Source organism: Mirounga angustirostris, unplaced genomic scaffold (genome assembly GCF_029215605.1).
Source record: "Mirounga angustirostris isolate CCGP_5_RB_7025 unplaced genomic scaffold, mMirAng1.0.hap1 SCAF_6, whole genome shotgun sequence".
Classification (NCBI taxonomy): domain Eukaryota; kingdom Metazoa; phylum Chordata; class Mammalia; order Carnivora; family Phocidae; genus Mirounga; species Mirounga angustirostris.
In genome coordinates this window covers 96,332,826-96,357,234 of record NW_026991714.1, presented here as the reverse complement: position 1 = coordinate 96,357,234, position 24,409 = coordinate 96,332,826, and the positions used below count along the sequence as shown (strand labels likewise).

At 35.4% G+C, this 24,409-nt stretch overlaps 1 protein-coding gene across 1 annotated transcript in view; it reads left to right on the top strand.

The window, feature by feature from the left end:
• The window catches only part of CTNNA3 (catenin alpha 3), a 1,789,288-nt gene that overhangs the window by 1,313,256 nt on the left and 451,623 nt on the right, over positions 1–24,409 (top strand). Inside the window, exon 12 of the mRNA XM_064594691.1 lies at positions 19,882–20,082. Coding sequence (XP_064450761.1) covers positions 19,882–20,082 — 201 coding nt within the window. The remainder of the gene's footprint in view (positions 1–19,881; positions 20,083–24,409) is intronic.

Genomic DNA, 24,409 nt, shown 5'->3' with positions numbered 1-24,409 from the left:
TCGTGCTCTCTGTCTCTCATTCTCTCTCTCTCAAATAAATAAAAAAAAATAAAAAAAATAAATAAAGTGTATGCCAAGTTTCCAAAATTGTATGAAAAGAGCAAAGTTAATTATAGTCCCTCAAATGATTATTTTACAGCTAACAGGAAGCAACAAGGTAAACCACTCACCCTAAAAATAGACAATGAAATAAAGACCCCAATATGAGTGAAAATTACTATTTGCAGCTCAACAAATGTGATTGGAAAAGGAAATAAAATGGAAAAGGCAACAAAATGAAAATTAAAGGAAAACAAAATCACACCAGATGTTGTGAATCTGTTTTTCATGCAGAGATGCTTAAATGCGAGGAATGGCCTTCCAGGCAAGGTTACTGAGATAATAACGCTGAATTTGTTCAAGATGGTTTGATTAGATGGTCTGACAGTGGAGGTTTAGAACTAAAAGGAGAATAAGCCGTGTAGGCCAACCAGGCTCTTTGCATTTTTTTAACAAAAATATCTTACACCTTTATTTAAGATCTTGAACAAATATTATATTTCCCTGCTTTTTATTTAGCTTTAGCATCAAAAAACAACATATTTTGTTTCACACTTTTATCAGTCTTTTTAACAGCTTACGTCTTATTACCATTAGTAGTTTTTGCTGTCATGTTACCTTTCTTCCTGATTTTATTATCATTAGCCTTATTACATCCACTAGCTTCACCTACTGTGTTCCTTATTATATGGATGTTTGTTCTATATGCTACTGTCTTTCATCGTGTTTGAATCTTGGCAAACATTTCTTTTAACTACAATACCTTGTAGATAGATTGCACTGGTCCCTGCAATCATTGTAATTGCTGAACATACGATTGCTATTTGCGCCAATTTTCACCTTGGAAGTTTCTAAATGAAATGAAAAGTTGCTCTTGAGAACATAATTAGGAAAATAAAAGAACTAATTTTGTAAAAAATCTTTAAATAGGAAGTTTTGAAATTTTCATGCCTCTCTTTTCCTAAATTGAATCTAGGCTGAACTGAGATATCCATACAAAAAGGACATGAACTGTATTTTGCAAGTCATGAAAGAAGCAACTAAATTAAATGTGCAATTAAAAACAAATTGTGCAAAGAAAAACAAAAGATGTAAACAATAAATAAGTCATCTAATAAAATAATATATATAAATTGATTATGTGACATAAGAAATGTTGAGAAATTCATTTTTTTTACAGAAATCACTCTAGCAATAACTCCCACAATATGCCAGTTACTTCTCTACAAACTCTCATAATTGGAGACATTAGGGACTATTGAATGTACACTTACCATTTTGATAGGAAAATTATTCTACCCCTAATTTTACAATCATCAAGGAACTTGTAAATACACTGTGAACTTTGAAAAAGTATTTCCACAAACACTGAGACATACTCACTGTGATCACTCTGATCTCAATGGAGCAATCCATGGTATATAATGCAACAATATGCAAACCTAGAGGAAGTACATTAATAGGAAAAGGAAATAGTCTAGCCGCTCTTACCCATGTACATTGTGGCATGCATCATATATTCCTTATACTCGTTTATTTACTTTCTTATTTCTGTCATTAGACTGTGAGTTCTTTTAAAGGATGACTTATTTATCTTGTCATCTTCTATACCTTGACAAAATAGTGGTAGGAACTCTACAAATACTCATTGAATAAATGAATTTTAAAAAATATCTTACAGTTGGTACTAGCTTGCAAGTAGAAAGACAAAGAGGAAAAATAATCCTGGAATAATCAAGAGTGTTAAGATTTATCTGGGGATATCAGATTTATATTTACTTCAGCAACATATACTTGCTAACAAATGTTGGTATGTGTAGTTTTCCAAGTTTTGCCTATTAAGGTTCATTCTTTAATAGCATTGTTAATTAAGAATAGACTATAATTTGAAATAGTAATCTTTAATGTGGTAATACTTATGTATTACTACATGCAGTATTATTTTATGGAAAATAACTGAATGCTTTGGAAAAAAAAATAAACTTATCCATAACGCCACTGTCTATTAAAATTACAATAAGAGTTTTTGAAAAAAATTTTTCCAGACTTTCTGGAAAGGAATGTAATTATATAGTATATTGTAAACAAATATATGATTTTTAAACAAAGATTCTATTTTAATAGATATATATCCTGATGTTTTCCCTTAAAATGTTCTCATAACCATCCTTTTATGCAATTTAAATATTTTATAAGCTTTTAAATTGTTTTATGACATTCCATTAAATAAAGTTATTACTATTATTATTTTTAAAGATTTGATTTATTTATTTGACAGAGAGATACACAGAGAGAGAGGGAACACAAGCAGGGGGAGTGGGAGAGGGAGAAGCAGGCTTCCTGCCGAGCAGGGAGCCCGATGCGGGACTCAATCCCAGGACTCTGGGATCATGACCTGAGCTGAAGGCAGACGCTTAACGACTGAGCCACCCAGGTGCCCCTAAATAAAGTTATTATTTATGTTCACTAATGGTTAGTTTGCATTGTAAAATAGACTCACTGGTAGTTGTTATTTTAATCAGTAGCTGCATTTAAATTTAATTATGACATGTAAGCCTATGTATGTGTAAGAGGGCATCTTTGTTTACTAGAAAAATAATTTGAGAGCCATAATTTTGTAACTCTTGTTTCCTGACCTAACTCCACCAATCCACTGCATAGATTGAAGACTGAATTTATTTCTCTGAAATGCTTAATAACTATTTTGGTGATTTGTTGCTTGCCATTGCTGAATTGCTCATAAACATTTCAATACCTGTCAGAGAAAAAGAAAAGAAGGCTGTTTTACCTTTTAATTAGGTAGCTCTACCACAGCATTCCCATTGCTGGGTTTATTTACAAGGTGTTAATACATGTCATCAACTTGAGATTTCACTTTCATGTGAATACTCAACTTATAACTAAGGTGAAAACCTTTATAATCATTCTCTTGAAATTTTAATTCATGACAATTTCACTTAGCAATTTCAATACATTTAAGTAGGGTGCAATAAACTGCATCATTAATTATCTCTGCCTAATTTCATCCTACTTAGAAGAAAACAATGTTTAAATATAACAAAAGAGATTTTTAATATCCTTCTAATATCTGAATAAATCCATGTTTATTCAGTAAGATTTTGGATCCAGTGTATGTTTTCAGAGTTAAATTAGAAAATCAAATAACAGCCTATAAATACATAGAACATTGAGAAAGAGAGAAATCTTAAAGAGAAAAAAATGACTGATGCTGGTGAAATCAGGATATTTCAGAGGTTATAGGATGGCTATGAGTTGGATCCATTTGAGAATCTCCTAGAGCTTTGTAGGAACTTCGTGGAGAAACCCCATGGAAAGGTAAATAAATGATATAAGCGCAGACTCAAGAAATCCAAGCTGAGTTTCTAAAAGGATGGCACCTATATATTTTAAGCAGTGTCTTTTACCCTTCACCTTTTATTAATTATTATAATTTGCTGTCCAAATACATGTATTTTCGTGGGGTTTTACATATTGTTAAAAAGAATCATGATTCAGACTATTTTGTAAATGACACTGATTTGGGGATTAGAAACCACGCCTTGGATTTACTTCTAACCTATGGGGTTCTTTGTCATATGTGTGGCAAATTCCAGATTTTAATAGGTTCCTCAAAACAATTACTAATGAGACTGAGAAAGAGAATTTATCTCACGGAGATATAATGCAGAATTTTGTGCATCTGAGAGCAACATATAAGAGAAATATAAATTTCAACAAAAAGACATTGTGACTGACTTTAAATAAATCCATTGACTCTGGAAGTAACCTTCCCTATGGCATATATGCAATAATAATCTTGTCCTTTTTAATTGTTAGCCTTTTCAATGTGGAGAAATACTGTATTTTAGAAGGTAATTGAGACAATTGAACTTTATATTTAATGTTCGGAAAAAAGGAAGGAAGGAAGGAGGGAAGGGAGAAAGAGAGAAAGGGAGAAAGAGAGAGAGAAAAGGAAGGAAGGAAGGAATGAAGTTTGCCAACTTATAAACAATTCATTTGTTCCTAATTTTATCTTTACATTTGTCATTTTATGTCCTTTATTTTTTTGAGTTTCTGCTCTACTATATGTATGATATACTTAAGGAAGTCATTTAAAATAGAGCCGGGATTTTCTTATCTCTGTGCCCCAAAATACAAATTTCATAATTAGACACCCAAGCTATTCTGTATTTTGAACTATAAACAAGGAATAGCACCCAAATGAATACTGACTGATTTTTACAAGAGTATTCAACAACAGAGGCATCTTACAGTGGCATGGCATCCAGTGTGCCAGAATTAAATGGTTTTATTGCATAATATGGGAGAATTGCTCACTACTGTCTGTTCCTGCTGACAATCCTGATGTTCAGTCTAGTAATATTCTCAAAGCTATTTTGCTTTTTTTTTTTTTTTAAGCCCATTGCTTTGATGCTTTGATACTAGGTGTTAATAGGTTCTTTCTTAGTCTATGGGAGAAGAAGAATGGGGCAATTAACATGAAAAAACTCCATCTAAGAGGAGTCATTCTGGAAAAGTATGGGTTGAATAAGAATGTCTAAGGTTTGATTTATTTTTTCTGTTTACTTCGTCAAGATAAGGGCAGCATAAAATGCAATAACCTAAACTTTGTTCCTACATCGGAATAGCTAAATAGCTGTGGAATTGAACTTCATTTGTTAATCGCTTCTTCTATGGCCATCTTCTCTGGTCAGGGTAGGGTCCAATCAAAGTCTCTAGAATACTTTAGGTTCCCTCTAGCTATGATGGCTGTATACAGAGCTAGAATATTAACATTACTAGAGCACTATCCATGTGAGATTTGCAGAATTAAAACTATCTTTCTAAAATATACATAGATGATATCTCATGTTCAATTAAAATTAATGTGAAAAATTATAATGCATTCAACTATATAATATTATAAATAATCTTTGGCATTATTTTTATAAATTTAGAAAATATTTTAAACCTGTAATCTCCCTTCCCATTATACATTTGGGATATCTGAATAATATAATTATGGAATCACTGTATCTTAAAGCCAGGTGAGACCTTAGCATTTATAGGACCTTAGCAGGTGGGACAAACTTGATTTTGAGGTATGGTTCAGTTATGGTAACTGTGACTTTTTGGAAAGATACTTATCTGTTCAAAGTCACTATTTCTTTACCTTTAATGCTGAAATGTAACATACATATATTTTAGGATTATTATAAGAATTTAATGAAATAATACACATATGTTGTTTAGCACAATTCTTGGAGAACAACAGTCATTCCCAAATTATTTGTTTTAAAAACTCAAACAAATTGACATAGATATTACTGTATGAAAGCTAGGAGAGTTGAGCAAAGAATGAAACTTTTTCTTAGTTATATTCTGGGAAAAATTGAAGCATGTTCAAAATTACTACCTCATTAATTGTAGACCTCTGTAGATAATAAATGCTATTGACTATGTAGGATTAAACATTAAAAGTTCTTTTACAGTTTAGAAGCTAAACAATGCTTATGAAAGGTCTAAAATGGACATTGACACTGAATACCGGATGTTTGAAGAATCTCCTCTGTTGGTACAATTGATGAACCAATATTGATTTATTAACTAAATTCTATAGTTTACATTAGGGTTCATTATTTGTTGTAAATTCTATGGGTTTTGACAAATGTATATTGATATTTCTGCACAATGAATATATCATAAGTGATAGTTTCATTACACTGAACATCTCCCGTGCTTCATCTATCCCTCCCTCCTTATTCCAGAATCTCTAGAAACCATGATCTTTTTATTTTTACTGTGTCCAAAGTTTTGCCTTTTCCAGAATGTCATATAATTGGAATTATACAATATGTAGCCTTTTCACATTGGCTCCTTTCATTAGCAATATGCATTCAAATTTCCTGTGTGTGTGTGTGGCTTTGATCCAGGCAGGTAGATCTGAGGATCCAGGAGAGGGTCCCACAGGACCAGCTAAGAGGGTCCTTGGCTTCATGCAGGATAGAAATCAAATGTGAGCCAGAGAAAATGGAAACAAAATGTATTGAATAGCCTAAGTGACAGAGAATAGCAGACAGAGTGTCTGGGAAGAAAAGGAGAAGGAGTCTCATCATTGCTTGGGGCTAGGGGCTTATATTAGAAAAGGGTTTACAGTACATGTTCCTCTAGGAATCCAGGGCAGGGTACAATCAAAGGCAAGTGTCAGGTGAATAATAGGTGTTATTCTATAAATCACCGAAGGTAGAGATATTGATGCCAGTGTCATCTAAGGTTTGTTTGAAGCTAATGTCCTGAAACATGTTTGGGATTTGGCTCTTCTTGGATGTTATCAGGTGTTTGGGGCTAGGACAAAATTCAGAAGATTAACTTTCTTGCTTCCCCCTTGAAGTGAGAACATAGCTTTTTTGACTTATTCAGAGGCAGACTGTGGAACAGGAGTAAATGGTGCTTAGTGGAAAAACAGCAGAGACAGGACCTTTGTAAAATGGAGTCCTTTCAGCTTTCCTACTTCAGCTTAATAGCTCATTTCATTTTTTTGCTAAATAATATCACATAGTCTGGATGTATCAGTTTGCTTTTCCATTCATCTATTGAAGGACATTTCAGTTGCTTCCAAATTTTGGTAATGATAATTAAAACATGAGAAGGTTTTATGGGGATGTAAGTTTTAACTCCTTTGGGTAAATATTAAGGAGCACGATTGCTGGATAGTATGGTAAGAGTATGTTCAGTTTTATAAGATGCTGCCAAACTGTCTTCCAAAGTTAATATGCCATTGTGCAGTCCCACCAGCAATGAACGAGAATTTCTGTTGTCCCACAGTCATCACATAGTATTGTCAGTATTCTGGAATTGGCCATTCTAACAGGTATATTGTGGCATCTCACTAGCTTTAATTTGCAATTTTCTGGTGATGTGCGATGTGGAGTATAATTTCATATGCTTATTTGTCATCTGTGTATCTTCTTCCTTGAGATGTTTACACAGATCTTTTGCTCATTTTAATTGAGTTGTTTTTAATTGAGTTTTAAGAATCCCTTATAAATTTTGGATACTAGGCCTTTATTAGATATGTGTTCTGCAGATATTTTTCCCCATCTGTGACTTGTCTTCCTTCCTTTTAAGAGTGTCTCTTGCAGAGCAGAAGTTTTTAATTTTTATGAATTCCAATTTACCAATTTTTCCTTTCATCATTTATACTTTCAGTGTTGTATTTAAAAAGTCATTGCCAAATCCTAGACCTAGATTTTTCTCCTAGGAGCTTTATAGTTTTGCATTTAAAATATAGGTCTATGATTCAACATGTAACTTTTGCCTTATATATTTTTCCCCTTGAACAGGAAAAAAATACTTGAAACAAAATTAGTATCTTCCAAGTCAAAGCACATAGTCAAAGAATAATTTCCCAAAGTTGAAAGCAAGATTTTTACAAATTTAAAGTGAGTTTGTGTCAAAAATTCATTCATTATCATGATGATAAGTCTTGTTTAAGGAGAATTGGATAAAGAAAGAGTGATTAAATAAAATTCCTAATTTAGAAACACAACTTATTAATGTACTACAAAGCAATAAGAATGTAACCTTCAGGAATATCTTTACTACAAAAATTATTTCTATCTCTACCAGATAAAAATTAAGTTGCATTACTATGTGACAAGAATCATTTATATGGCTGTCAGTTTTAGAAACAAAATGAGCATCCACTCCAATAGAGTTGTAAAATATCCTAATAGTAAATAGCAAGTGGAGCAAAGATGTGCACCCCTGGGGAATTAGATCCTAGGCCTGATTCACAATTTCTGCCCAGCAGGACACTGCAAGGGCTTGCCTATTTCCAAGCTTCTGATAAATTTTTTAATAAATTCTGAGAGCCTACTTAAGACATACTGAAAGAAATATGAAGGCTTCAGTGACTTTCTTTTGTGGTTTTGATTTCTATAGACTTGCATCTGCATAAGTACTACAGAGTTTTGTGAAAAAGTTTAACAAAACTTCATTAGAATTGTAAAATGATGATAATTGTGGCTTTTATATTTTGGGAAGAGCAAAGGATGATGAAAGAAAATAATTATTTCTGGTTACTAACTTGTATAGCCTTTGTGGACAGAGATTGTACCTTATTTATCTTTTATATCATCTCATTTTCTAACTTGAAGTACTACTTACATTAGGGAAAAGAGACAGATGAAAGGTTTTTAGGCTGTAGAAAAGGAATGTGGAGAATTATTGAACTCTACATCTGAAACTAATGATGCACTATATGTTGGCTAATTGAATTTTAATTAAAAAAAAGAAAAGGGATGAGGAATTTTAAAATGTTTTATGTTTAGCTCCATATGATGTAGGAAAAACATTAGGGTTGGAAGCCTATGGCCAAGAAAGAATTCTTGAGACGTCTTTGGTGCAGAAAGGTGGTTTTATTAAAAAACTGGAACAGGACCCATGGACAGAAGAGCTGTACCGGGGTCATGAGGAGTGGCCCATTATATACTTTCAAGTTGGGAGGGAGTTATAGGGATAATGTAAGTCTCTTAAGGAATTTGGAAGCAAGGTTTCCAGGACCTTGAGGGGGCTAGCTATTGTTGGGAAAAGGTCATTTATTACCGCCTAATAAAACCTGAGTCATGAGACCCTTCAGATGTATATCGGTGGGCCATATGCTTGGGGGATGATTACCAACATGTATCTTGGGGGGTTTAGAGATAAAGGAAATTTCCAAAGGAATTTTTTTTTAAGATTATTTATTTATTTATTTGAGAGAGAGTGAGATAGAGAGAGAACATGAGAGGGGGGAGTGTCAGAGGGAGAAGCAGACTCCCTGCTGAGCAGGGAGCCCAATGCAGGACCCAATCCCGGGACTCCAGGATCATGACTTGAGCTGAAGGCAGTTGCTTAACCAACTGAGCCACCCAGGCGCCCCAAAGGAATTTTTATATGTTAAAGTAGACTTACAGGATCGGGGCGGAGAGGGGAAGGTCAGGCTAGGATTGCCTTATGCCCTGAGCAAAGTGTCAGTATCAAGTTCCTAGAAGAATGTCAGTCTGCCTGTTTCAAGGACTTGTTAGTGGGCTCTAGGTAGTAAAGAAATTTAATAATTTTTCTTCTGCCCTTGTTTCCCACATCACATACATGCTCTTTATTCTCACAATAGTGCCTGCCTACATCTTTATGCAGGGTATCAGTTAATTTGGAGACCAATCCTCATGATCACATTATTACCAAACAGAAACTTTAACCACCTTAAAGTAGACACATAAACAAAAAATAACTTCCTGGTCCATTCCATCTGTTTTTGGTTTCAGGTTTTTTGGTAAAAGAGAAAGAAAAATTGCTGTGTTGGTTTTTATTTGCTGAACATTTATGTAGTTGCCTATGTAATGAGTTTTAAATTTACAGTTATAGGTCCAGGTGTGCAAAAATGGAAATTTATTTTCTTATAATTAAACTTAGCTTAACTCTCTAAGCTCACATACAGTGGGTAGCTAATCTTACTCTTGCCAATTTAAGAAAGTTAACCTCTTTTGGCTTATAACTCGGTCTCTAGGGAAAAAAAAAAAACCTTTAGAAAAAATATTTTTTTCTCTCTTCTCCTTAGAATTTTGTTTTAGGTATGCAGATATCAGGGGAGGAAACAGTTGCTGGTATAGTATTCCCCACTCAAGAGATTATAACATAAACCCTCTACTTCTTCAGGCTTTGTCACTGATATATTCAAAGCCCATCTTTGGGAATGAAAAGAAAACAGACTTTTACCTCTCAACAAAGTCTGCTTTTTGCAAGTAAAATGTGCTTCTACTTCCAGTATTTTCTTTGGGCTATGGATTTTAAAATTCTGCTTTGGAAGTCAAAAGTCAATAAATTAACTTTTTGTTCTCTCTGGATTTTTTTGTTCATTTTCTACTTTCTCTAAGGCAAAATCTAGCTTTAATTGTGGAAAACTGAAGAATTAAGAAAAAATCACAGAAAAAATTAAATGCATTCCAAAATCTTATTGTGTGATGCTGCAGTGACTGAAGATAGAGTTACACAGAGAAGTTTGCAACAAATGAATTATCTTTTGGTCTAAGATCCGTTCCTTTATTGCTTTATACTGTTTTCCAACATAAAAGAAGTCACCCTTTGCCTCTCTGGATAGCTGTAAAATGATTGATAGAAATTGCTAGTACTTCAGCAATTCTCTGCTCTAAAAATAATGTGCTTCAGGATTTGCCATTAATACCAGGACATTCCACTACTCACCCCAAATGTTAAACTGGCATTCTGAAATGAAGACAAATCTTCAATCAATTCAACAAAAACATAATATTCTGAATGTACTTGTTCTATAATAACATTTTATTTCTCTTAAATCTCATTTTAAAAATGAGGTAATTGTTGAGTTCAAGTGCATCTGCAGTTAAAAAATAAATAAATAAAATGGAGGTAGAGCTCCTAATGAGCTCTGCTATGTCTAACAAGTAAGCCTATTTCATTAGCAAAATCTTTAGAGATACATCAGAAGTTTTACACAAGGTATTTGGTGTTTAATGTCTGTCCTAGAGGCTTAAGGTTCTATAGTTAGACATAAAAACTCAAGCTATCCTGAAGGCCTTTCTAGCTACTTAAATTCACCTGAAATAGGAATAGCAAAGAAATAATTGTTTTTAAGAAATGAGTTTAATGTTTAGTTATTGTGCATATGTGGGAGGTGCCCAACATTATTTTCTTTTTCTGGCATTCTATGTTTAGAATTTCATGCAAACAATTTCTGGCATCTTGTAAAATATTCAGGGTAATGGGAAAGTGTCACAATAATGGAAATTTTGAAAACCTTTCCTAATGCTTTTGTGCTATATTTAATCTTAGTAATTCAAAAGATCATTTAGTCATCATCTCCAACATTCTCAAATAACTGCTTTGGATAAAGCCTGGTTATATGTTTCTTTTCTCTTCACTTATTTCACTTATTTTTTTACATATTGTATAAGTTCATGTAGGACTTTTATTTCCGTATCTGACCTCCCCTCTATAATTCTTCAATGCGATTGATACTATGGCTTCTTATTATGCGGCTCAATCTAAAGCAATAACCATACAAACTTTAATAAGACCAGCAATAAAGAATCAGAAAAACCCTTACTATATTTTTAATCTCTGCTTTAAATAATAAAATAAATTGGTGACCGTGTATATCATTATTCTACAGAAGAGGTGAACATTCAATTCATTCTTAGTGAATATTCCTTGTATATATATTATTTCCTGTGCAAAATTTACTAGGAAAAAAATAGTTTGTGGCAGCTATGATTTAATTAAGCAGAAATTACAGATTATTAGGTAATTATACTTTCAGGAATAAACACTGCTTTTCCCTAAATATTTTTTCACTTTTATAGGACTGAGACAAAACAGCTCTGTAATCTCAAATTAACCACCTTTAGTGAATACAGATTAAACACTTATTATATGTGTGTGTGTATTAGTTTTAAAAAAACTTGCTAATATATTTGAATAATAACAGCTTCTTACTGTGTCGTTAAAGTGCACATCTGTGGACTTAAAAAAAAAAAACTGATGATTTTATACCTTCCACATTGAAACTTGTACTTTCAGTTCTAGGGGAAATATGATGGTGATGATATACATGCACTTTTTTTTTTTAAGATTTTATTTATTTATTTGGCAGAGAGAGATATAGCAAGAGAGGGAACACAAGCAGGGGGAGTGGGAGAGGGAGAAGCAGGCTTCCCACTGAGCTGGGAACCCAATGTGGGGCTCAATCCCAGGACCCTGAGATCATGACCTGAGCAGAAGGCAGACGCTTAACGACTGAGCCACCCAGGCGCCCCTATGTGCACTTTCTATTGAGATGGGACTGTGCTTGGAGTTATTATAGGCCTTAATGGCACATTCATAACTGAATGCTACAAATTAGGTTAAAACTCTAGTGAATTTATAATGAAGGTTTTTACTGTTTGTTCCTTTTCATGCAAATGACCTGATTGTCCTTGAGATGGGTTAAATTGATTAAATTTAGGTACACAGATATGTGTCTACCTATGTTCATAACCCATGATTTAGGATTTAGACAAAATAATTTACTGGTCCGAGGTGTGTTACCAGAGGACCTCATTCATTCAACAAACATTCTTGTTGGTTTAACAGGTGCCATATATTGTACTAGGGACTAGATATGATACCTCAAGCCATAAAGTAAAATTCTTACACTCTTATATATTTCACAGTCTACTAGAGAGACAGTTTGATTAGTACATCCTTAAAATATGGGAAGAAGCTGTAATGAAAACATACAAGCCATTTAATAGGAATCCCAAACAACATGGAACCAAATTTGTCTTGCTCTAGGTCAGCATGAATTTCCTCAGGAAGGAACATTTGACTAGTGTTTTGAAATAATAGTAGGAGTTGATCAAGCAGACCAAAGGAGATTGGCAGATGTAATACTGTGCTCTATAATAAGAAATATATATTTGGTGTTTGTCCCATTTCTGGTACAGAACTCATAACTTTTGGAATTTTCCAAATGATGAGAATGATAAAAGTGTTGTTATGTTAATGAATGACATTTGTGGTTTTTTTTTTTAACTATATTAAAATTAAGAACTTTTATTTATCAAGACACCTTAAAGTAAAAAGACAAGTTACAAACTTGGAAATATTTGCAATTCACATAACTGGCGAAGAATTAATTTACAGAATGTGTAAAGAACCCATACAAATCAGTAACAATAGAATAGAAAAATGGGTAAGACACATGGACAAGTATTATACATAAAAGAAAATATGGATAGCCAATAATCATATAAAAATATGTTCCATTATCAGTAGCCAAGGAAATGTAAATAAAAATCCTAATAATTTCATTTAAAATCACCTAGAAAATAATTATTCTTTTGTAGTCAGTGTTCAGTACTTTAATCAAAGAAGTAGGTAATAGGGAACTGATTACATTTATAGACCATTCCAAGCTTGTTAAGGAGGAGAGACAAGTTTAGAGTAAAAATGGTATAGATAAGTTGAAGGGGTGGCCAGAAATAAAATAAATTCAGTACACATAAATGCAAAAAATACTCGAGGGTTGAAAGCATTAGGCTGCTCAAATATAAGATGTGGATTTATTATTATAAAAGATTTGTAGATGGAAAATCCTAAGAGAGGTATGGAACACCAATAGACTGTAAGCAATCTAATAGTATTGAATTGACAAGTTGCAATACTGTGTAGGTATCCATCTGTCCATCTATCCAAGTCATCCCAACATTTTTAAAAATAATTTTATTGTTATGTTAATCACCATACATTACATCATTAGTTTTTGATGTAGTGTTCCATGATTCATTGTTTGTGCATAACACCCAGTGCTCCATGCAGAACGTGCCCTCCTCAATACCCATCACCAGGCTAACCCATCCTCCCACCCCCTCCCCTCTAGAACCCTCAGTTTGTTTTTCAGAGTCCATTGTCTCTCATGGTTCATCTCCCCCTCCGATTTCCCCCCTTTCATTCTTCCCCTCCTGCTATCGTCTTCTTTTTCTTTTTCTTAACATATATTGCATTATTTACAGATCTGTGATTCAACAGTCTTGCACAATTCACAGCACTCACCAAAGCACATACCCTCCCCAATGTCTATCACCCAGCCACCCCATTCCTCCCACCCCCCCACTCCAGCAACCCTCAGTTTGTTTCCTGAGATTAAAAATTCCTCATATCAGTGAGGTCATATGATACATGTCTTTCTCTGATTGACTTACTTCATTCAGCATAACACCCTCCAGTTCCATCCACATCGTTGCAAATGGCAAGATCTCCTTCCTTTTGATGACTGCATAATATTCCATTGTGTATATATACCACCTCTTCTTTATCCATTCATCTGTCGATGGACATCTTGGCTCTCTCCATAGTTTGGCTATTGTGGACATTGCTGCTATAAAGATCAGGGTGCACATACACCTTGGGATCCCTATACTTGTATCTTTGGGGGTAAATACCCAGTAGTGCAATTGCTGGATCATATGGTAGCTCTATTTTCAACTTTTTGAGGAACCTCCATACTGTTTTCCAGAGTGGGCTGCACCAGCTTGCATTCCCACCAACACTGTAGGAGGGTTTCCCTTCCTCCGCATCCTCACCAACATCTGTCGTTTCCTGACTTGTTAATTTTAGCCATTCTGACTAGTGTGAGGTGGTATCTCATTGAGGTTTTGATTTGGATTTCCCTGATGCCGAGCGATGTTGAGCACTTTTCAATATGTCTGTTGCCAATTTGGATGTCTTCTTTGGAAAAATGTCCATTCATGTCTTCTGCCCATTTCTTGATTGGATCATTTGTTCTTTGGGTATTGAGTTTGATAAGTTCTTTATAAATTTTGGATACTAGCCCTTTATCTGATATGTCATTTGCAAATATCTATTCACCATTCAGTCGGTTGTCTTTTGGTTTTGTTGACTGTTTCTTTTGCTGTGCAAAAGCTTTTCATCTTGATGAAGTCCCAATAGTTCATTTTTGCCTTTGCTTCCCTTGCTTTTGCTGGTGATTCTAGGAGGAAGTTGCTCTGGCTGAGGTCGAAGAGATTGCTGCCTGTGTTCTCTTTTAGGATGTTGATGGACTCCTGTCTCACACTGAGGTCTTTCAACCATTTGGAGTCTATTTTTGTGTGTGGTGTAAGGAAATGGTCCAGTTTCATTCTTCTGTATGTAGCTGTCCAATAGAGTTGCTCATAATATGTTCTTATAGTTGTTTGTATTTCTTTGGTGTTGGTTGTGATCTCTCCTCTTTCATTCATGATTTTGTTGATTTGGGTCATTTCACTTTTCTTTTGGATAAATCTGGCCAGGGGTTTATCAATCTTGTTAATTCTTTCAAAGAACCAGCTCCTTGTTTTGTTGATCTGTTCTACTGTTCTTTTGGTTTTTATTTCATTGATTTCTGCTCTGATCTTTACTATTTCTCTTCTTCTGCTGGGTTTAGGCTTTATTTGCTGTTTTTTCTCCAGCTCCTTTAGGTGTAGGGTTAGGTTGTGTATTTGAGACCTTTCTTGTTTCTTGAGAAAGGCTTCTATTGCTATATACTTTCCTCTTAGGACTGCCTTGGCTGCTTCCCAAAGATTTTGAATAGTTGTGTTTTCATTTTCATTTGTTTCCATGAATTTTTTTTATTTCTTCTTTAATTTCCTGGTTGACCCATTCATTCTTTAGTAGGATGCTCTTTAGCCTCCATGTATTTGAGTTCTTTCCAACTTTCCTGTTATGATTGAGTTCTAGTTTCAAAGCATTGGGGTCCAACAATATACAGGGAATGATCCCAAACTTTTGGTATCAGTTGAGACCTGATTTGTGACCTAGGATGTGATCTATTCTGGAGAATGTTCCATGGGCACTAGAGAAGAATGTGTATTCCGTTGCTTTGGAATGGAATGTTCTGAATATGTCTGTGAAGTCCATTTGGTCCAGTGTGTCATTTAAAGTCTTTATTTCCTTGTTGATCTTCTGCTTAGACGATCTGTCCATTTCAGTGAGGGGCGTGTTAAAGTCCCCCACTATTATTGTATTGTTGTCAATGTATTTCTTCGCTTTTGTTATTAATTGCCTTATAGAATTGGCTGGTCCCATGTTAGGGGCAGATATTTACAATTGTTAGATCTTCTTGTTGGATAGACCCTTTAAGTAGGATACAGTGTCCTTCCTCATCTCTTATTACAGTCTTTGGTTTAAAATCTAATTTGTCTGATATAAGGATTGCCACCCCAGCTTTCTTTTGGTGTCCATTAGCATGGTAAATTGTTTTCCACCCCTTTACTTTCAATCTGGAGGTGTCTTTGGGTCTAAAATGAGTCTCTTGTAGACAGCATATTGATGGGTCTTGTTTTTTAATACAATCTGATAGCCTGTGTCTTTTGATTGGGGCATTTAGCCCATTTACATTCAGGGTAATTATTGAAAGATATGAATTTAGTGCCATTGTATGGCCTGTAGGGTGACTCTCACTGTATATTGTCTGTGTTCCTTTCTGGTCTCTGTTGCTTTTAGGCTCTCTCTTTGCTTAGAGGACCTCTTTCAATATTTCTTGTAGGTCTGGTTTTGTGTTTGCAAATTCCTTTAGTTTTTGTTTGTCTTGGAAGCTTTTTATCTCTCCTTCAATTTTCAATGACAGCCTAGCTGGATATAGTATTCTTGGCTGCATATTTTTCTCATTTAGTGCTCTGAATATATCATACCATTCCTTTCTGGCCTGTGAGGTCTCTGTGGGTAGGTCTGTTGCCAATCTAATATTTCTACCATTGTAGGTTACATCTCCTCCCGAGCTGCTTTCAGGATTTTCTCTTTGTCTCTGAGACTCATAAGTTTTACTATTAGATGTTGGGGTATTGACCTATTTTTATTAATTTTGAGAGGGGTTCTCTGTGCCTCCTGGATTTTGCTGCCTGTTTCATTCCCCAAATTAGGGAAATTGTCTCTCTAATTTGTTCCAGTATACCTTCTGCCCCTCTCTCTCTTTCTTCTTCTTCTGGGATCCCAATTATTTTAATGTTGTCTCATCTTATGGAATCGCTTATCTCTCGAATTCTGCCCTCGTGATCCAGTAGTTCTTTATCTCTCTTTTTCTCAGTTTCTTTATTTTCCATCATTTGGTCTTCTATATCACTGATTCTCTCTTCTGCCTCATTTATCCTAGCAGTTAGTGCCCCCATTTTTGTTTGCACCTCATTAATAGCCTTTTTGATTTTGACTTGGTTAGATTTTAGTTCTTTTATTTCTCTAGGAAGGGTTTCTCTAATAACTTCCATGTTTGTTCAAGCCCAGCTAGTATCTTTAAAATCATCATTCGGAACTCTAGTTCCAACATCGTACTAATGTCCATATTGAGTAGGTCCCTGGCAGTCGGTACTGCCTCTTTTTCTTTTTGTTGAGGTGATTTTTTCCATCTTGTCATTTTGTCCAGAGGAGAATAGATGAATGAGAGAACAAAATGCTAACAGGGTAACAACGTCCCCAGAAAATATAGCCTAAACAAATCAGAAAAGACCTAAAGCCAGGGGGAAAGAAAGGGAAAGAAAGAAAAAAGAAAAAGAAAAAAAAAAAAAGAAAGAAAAAGATAAAGATAAAAATAAAGAAAAACAGAACAAAACAAAGAAAGCAGACAATGATCAAATATGATCAGGCTGGTGCATAGATCAGTGCCACACACTAGATTTTGGGTGTATTTTGGTTTGTTAGAAGAAAGTGCCTCCCAAATATTTAAAGAAAGAAAAACTTATATATGTACAAAAATAAGGGTTGATACAATGAAGGAATGGAATATGACTGTAAAGATGAAAATTATAAAAGATTTAATAAAAGGAATTGATAAGATATGAAGTTGTTTGAAAAAAGAAAGAAGAGGATTTTAAAAAAAAGAGAGAAAAAAGGGAGAGAGTGTGATCAGGCAGGAGACTAGAACAAAGCCATACACTAGAGATTTAGGGTATATTTTGATCTGTTAGAAGAAACTGTATCTCAAAATTTTAAAGAGAGAAAATAAGGGTAACTACTATGAAGGGATAGAATATGACTCTAAAAATGAAAAATAAAAAAAAAATTAAGGGATTGATAAAATGTTGGTTGAAAAAGGGAAAAAGAAAAATTAAAAAAAAAAGACAGTTAAAAAACATTAACTTTGAAAGACTAAAGAATCCCGGTAAAAAAGCCATGGATTCTATGTGCAGTATTCCCCTAGCACTGGCATTCTGCCATTCTCGTTGATCGGTAAACCTGGTCTTGTCTGGCTGTTCTTGCTGATCTTCTGGGGGAGGGGCCTGTTGCCATGGTTTCCAAATGTCTTTGCTGGCAGTGGAATTGCCCCACCCTTGCCTGGTCTGGGGTAAATAATCTGCTTGGGTTTACTCTCAGGAGCTTTTGTTCCCTGCAAGCTTTCCATGCAGTTTTCGAGGCCGAGAGTGAAAATGGTGGCCTCCCAATCTCCACCCCACAGGAGCCAAGAACTCGGCGCCCTGCTCCTCAGTAAGCCCCAGAGAAAAGCAGTCGGTCACTCCTGTCTCCCCCGTCTCTGGCCGCACTCCGTGCTCACCTGGCCTGTGACCGAGCGTTTCTATCTCTGGCACCTGACTCGGTGTGGAGTCTCCAAACCCAGCAGATCCCTGTGGTGCGCTCCTGAGCCACTCTTCCCAGGGGAGGAAGGGGAGTCTCCCCGGATCTGCCGCTTGTTGGGTCCCTGCTGGAGGAGCAGTGGCCCGACTGTGCTGCAGATCACAATTTATGGCAATCCGGAGCTGAGGGCCTGCCCCTCGGCTCCATCTCTGCAGCCGGCTTTCCCACTCCGATACCTGGGAGCTCTGCTGCACTCAGGCACCCCTGGTCTTCCTGTGACCCCAAGGGTCCTCCGACCACACTGTCCCATGAGGGTTCCACCCCCCGCTTAGCCACTGGAGCGACATCCCTCAGTGGAGCTGACTTCTAAAAGTTCCGATTTTGTGCTCCATGGCTCTATCATTTGCCAGAAGCGGCCGACAGAGGCCCCTCCCCCGCCGTCTATCCTCCAGAATATTGCTTGGGATTCACTTCTCCGCACGTCCTACCTTCCAGAAAGTGGTCGTTTTTCTGTTCAGAGGGTTGTTGCTATTCTTTTCTTCGATCTGTTGAGTTTGTAGGTGTTTGGAATGGTTTGATCCCTATCCAGCTGAATTTCCAAGACCAGACGAAATCCAGGTCTTCTACTCCTCTGCCATCTTGCTCCGCCCCCCTCCCCCATGAAGTGACATTTGTATCATCCATCCCCTCACCCCCTTGGGGGCTGATTGTCAAGATAATCAACCATGTGATTAGAAGGTTGAAACTTTGGAACTTACAGTCCCATCCTCTGGCATCCAGGGAGGAAGAGGGACTGCAGGTTGAATCAGTTGCTGAAGGCCAGTGATTTAATAAATCATGACTATGTAATAAAGCCTCCCTAAAAACCCAAAAGTACAGGGTTTAGAGAGCTGCCAGGTTGGGCCTATTTGGAGATGTGTGGAAAATGGTGCAACTGGAGAAGGCGTGGAAGCTCCTTACCCTTCCCACGTAGTTTGCTCTATGCATCTTCTTCATCTGGCTGTTCTGAGTTATAAAAGTTAAATCTAGTAAGTAAAATGTTTCTCTGAGTTCTGTGAGCCACTCTAGTGTATTAATCAAACCCAAAGAGGAAGTTGTGGGAGCTGATTTATAGCCAGGGGGTCAGAAGTACAGGTAATAACCTGTGCCTGCAACTGGCTCTGAAGTGGGGTGGAGGGCAGTCTTATAGGACTGAACCCTTAACTTGTGAGATCTGATGCTATCTCTGGGTAGGTAGTGTTGGAACTGAATCACAGAACACTCATTTGGTGTCCAGAGAATTGCTTGTTGGTGTGGGGAAGCCTCCACTATAACTTAAGTTCTATTACACACCAATGAACATTAGTTGAATTGGAACGCCATAGTTTTATTTTTCTATGTATTTGGGATAGCCGATATTTTTTAAGTGTTTTATAATCTGCATAGTGTGGCTTTTAATCAGAATTAAGTATTCCATCATTATGTTTTATTTTTATTTTAATCTAAAAATGTTCCTCAATTTGCACCTATATGTCACTCAAATCTAAAAACAAGTCAGTTGGGACTAAAATCTAAAATAACATGTAATCTATAAAAATGTAGATAAAAACATAAAATTCTGTGTTTACAATTTTTTCTATTGAAGAGATATAAGCAAAATCATCTTGTTTCTTTGTCAGTGTGTCCTTTTTTCCCAATGAGTACCACATCTGAAGTCAGAAGAAGCATGAATTGTAATATGCTACACTAATTTGATCTGTTTACTTTCAGAGAGCCATATCCTAGAAGATGTCAACAAGTGTATCATAGCATTGAGAGACCAGGATGCTGATAATGTAGACCGTGCTGCAGGTGCTATCAGAGGACGGGCAGCAAGAGTTGCTCACATTGTCACAGGTGAAATGGACAGTTATGAGCCAGGAGCTTACACTGAAGGTGTGATGAGAAATGTTAACTTCCTTACAAGTACAGGTAAGTCTCAGTCCCCAGTAACAGCTGCACTGTTCCTGATACTTGATTCCATGTAGCTACCAAATATTCATACACATGGCAAGCAGATCTCTATCTGTGTTGCTTGTTTTGAAATGGAGCTACTCTCCCATCTGATAGGTCCTTGAATCTTGTGGTTATATGATTTGAAATTTATTTCTAGAAGTAAATATTTTCATTGGAAAAAACAAGTCTTTTATAAATATATGCATTATATAAATTACCCACAGGCCTTAGCCATTTATGAATGTTTATTAACACCGTGTTAGGTATATAATTAGGCCAGATGTGATAAGTATGTAATCGTTTCCAAATTCTCTTTTAGCTGTATCATTGGTACCCCCAGGTTTTTGTTTACATTTCTTAAACAGCAAACTTATCCTGTGTTTCCAGAGAAATGCTCTGTGCCTTCTTCCATGGTCTGTTTGCAAAAGAGCATTTTATTCTTTTACATAATCTTCTTTGATTACTTAAGAAATATGGAATCATTGTTTTGGTTGCAGCACCCAGGTTAATAGTTTCTAAATCAGCCAGTAAATGCTTATTTTGAATCACTCGTTAAAATGCATTCTTATCTTTAACGCTATTGACATTTCTCTATGAAACTTACAGAAGCATTTGAATTCAATGGATTTAGAACAAAATGGATATAATTTGAAGGAAGGCAATCAATTATTTTTAGAAGTCATCATGGCAGAACCTTTTCCTGTGAAAACCCTTTGTGCTCTGTGAAATCCCCAGGATGAAGTTTTTTTAGTAATTACCTCTTAATACTAGGGTGATGGTGCACCCATTATTACTAAAATATTAGAAATTCCATACTTAAGTCATCGATTCTATCTAGAGAATTATTCCTTAGTTATGGATAGGGCATATCAAATTTGGACAATATGCACATTCTTTAGTGAAAGTGGTAGAAGGAATGAGGATGGGTGATTTTGAGGGGACAGGAGAGGGCTGCTACTTAAAACTAAATGACTAAGAGAAACATATCAACAGTCAAATAAACCTTCACTAGGGACTAGTCCTGAAGAGGTATACTGCAAGGTAAGCTGAGCAAGGTTTGTAGAGAATTAATGATTAATGTTGCTATTTTCCTAACATCTTGAAAATCATTGATGAATCTTGGCATATAGTTTTCTCATGATCTCTTTAAAAATATTTCTAAAATAGTGAAACATTGAAGATAGGCTAAGGAAAGATGGAGGAAGTGCATCTGCAACTCTTGATGTCATATTTCTACAACTCAAAAGCCACTGATGTTACAAATAAGGTACATGGTAGATCTCATGTGGCACGTACCACACATACCACATAATGAGGTATGGCAATGTATTTACTTAACGGAGATGATTGTGTTATGGGAGTTCTGCGTCTCTTCTACAAACTAAATTTGACTGGTCTTTCCTTATTGGTCAAATCAAGTACAGAGTTATCTGATTTTTTTTTTCTACTTTCTGAGAATGGAATTGTAAGTAAAAGAAGAATGCATCAGGGGTTCTATTTTTAGCCAAATAAAAATTTCCTGCAGGGAACTGAATAGGTCTAGTCTACCAGGATTTTACATGTATCTTGCCACTGTCTCAGTTTTTTAATCATATTAGCAGTGTATTGTGAACACATTATTGTGGTCACGATGTCTACCAAGTTTACAGCTTTAGTTTCCATAGCATAGAGTTTATATCTCTATGAGCAAAGTGGTGGAAATGAAATTCTAAACTGTCCAGGATGTAAAGTGTGTTGTGGGAACTCTGTTCACAATCAATTCTTAGAATCTGAAATAAGAAAATAAAAATTAAACAAAGTTATTTACACATTTAATTACAAGTTTGTCAATAGCTTTATGATTTATAATGACCTTACACAATAAATAACCAATATGGCTACAAAATCCATTCATGCAGAAGATAGAGAAGTCCTTTTTCCTCTAATTAGTTGTATGTAACTTTAATTAAAATTCTCCAGGTAAATTATGTCCTATGCCCCAATATAATAAATACAGAATGATTCTGGGTTGTTCTGTAAGTCTCATTATTAATGTAACTATAATTTATGACTTTCCAATTTTGTCATTTTAGTTTTTCAGATAATTTTTTGGTTTATCTTTGGGGAAGGATTCTCATTGTTCTATTATTTGTCTAATTCCAAACTTTTCTCCAGTTTTTCTTGAAATTTATCAAAAGCATATCTCACTAAAGGGAATTCTGAGCAATAAATTAGATGAAAGTGCTAATTAGATCAGTTTGATCTTAACCAAAGTTGAAATACGTGAGCATTTTCCCTCCCGTAGAGATATTGTCTATGAAAAATACTTTCAACTATTCTATCCTCCATTATTAAATAACAGAAGACGTTCATCTTTGTTCAGATCTGCTCGTAACTTGGACTTATTATTTATAAATAATCATCAAATTAAGTAATTGGAAATGTTATGTTTTGTGTCATGAAGCCTTAATAGTTCACATTTTATCAAGTGAATGGTCTATCTATGTGGCCTATTTTTCTTTGCTCTTACACAGTTCTCAGGTCTTGACCCTGCTTCCTGAAAATAACTTAATAAGGAACTATTGTGAATTGTTTTTGTTACTGAGACTTCCTTAACACTGCAAAATTTGCCTTAAAGTACTGTAATCAATGATGAAACCTAAGACATGCTTATCTAAATCACAGAGTGTTTTTGGAACACTGCACCTTTGATTTTAATCAGACTTTGTGGCTCATTAGCACATTTTCAAGATTTGATGATCTTCTGAGTGTTTTCTCAGCATTAGGAAGCAGAGCTGCCCTGTTACATTTTAGGAATTTGCATTGTTCATAAACCTTAGCAGTTGGTTTTAAGTGAAATGTAGGCAATATCTGGAATGCTGCATTTCACTCAACAGAGGCATGATTTTGTAATCTCCATGTGATATTCTTTATTCTGCCCAGTTTTTTTTTCCCTTTTACGAAGCTTCTTCATCTGTCAGGAATTCCTGATAGGGGAGAGGAACTATATTAGCTTTTTTTTCTGTTAAGTAGCAAACTTTCTCAATTTTAATGTGAAGGCTTAGAAGTTATATTCTTAACACCAACTTCAGTTCTTTCATACTAGGCTGGGGAGAAACCTAAACAAAGAGGGAACTGATAACAGTATTTTTTGTATCTGATTTATGGACTCTTACCAAATTCAGAAATTAGCAGGCCCCAAAGCATCTGTTGCAAACCACCAAACTCCTCCTGGTTTCAGTGTCAGCCAGTCTCATAGACCAAACAGAACAGGCACATATATGAACCTGACCGAGACATCCTGGTGGCATCCACTGCTGGCAACTTGTAGTAAAGGCAAGTAAAATGTCATTTATCAAGTACTTCATCAGGCCCAAACTGGAAAACTTGGACCCGGAATCGTCCCCCTAATAGAATGGAGAAGAGTCATATGGTTGCAATTTTTCTTTTTAAAGACACATGAGATAGTTGAAAATAATCTCGAGCCAACAAATATTTCCAAAATTTTCTTGTAAATTTTTCTTGTGACCAATTTAAACAATAAACTTTTAAAATGAATTTTATCTAAAAATTATTTTAAAAATTTTAATAGCAGCAACTCCTATCAAGTCCCTTTCATTTAATATTTTTCACATAAAAATATCCTACATTTTGTAGCCAGATTAAAACATGTTTACTTACTTTTCTTATGTTGCATCTCTGGTCTATAACCTTAAATAATTATAGGATAAAATACAAAGGTTTTAATTTTTGTAGTTTTTACACTCCACAATCCAGCAGAGGTTGAAAATTCATGGTCCGTATACTAGATATGACTCAAAGTGACACAAAGAATTTTTATGTGTCCAGTAGAGTTTTGACCAACATAATTTTGTTTTAAGAATTAGTTCCTAATGTTATACATACACACACACACACGCACACACATACACACATGTATTTACCACAGATTATTGGCATATCCTGATAAATGGGAAAGTCTGGCAATACTAGGGCAGAGTTTGCCTGGAGCTTAGTGATGTTTTCCTTTTCTTTGAGCCTGGACCATACTCTCCTACACTCCCTTTCATTATATACCTAGACTGCTTCACTCACTTAATTTATCTATCTGAACTTTGTAGGCATTTGAGTTCACCTAAACATGCATTCCTGTGTGTGTGTGTGTGTGTGTGTTCCTATTGTGAGCCAAAGGCACTTTCTACTCATCTAAGTTGGTAGTTTCACATTTTATTTTCACATTTTATCCATCTTTCAAGAAATAGCTTACATCCCATGTCTTCTAGGAACCTTTCTTTACTCCCTCTGGCAATAGTGAATTCTTTCT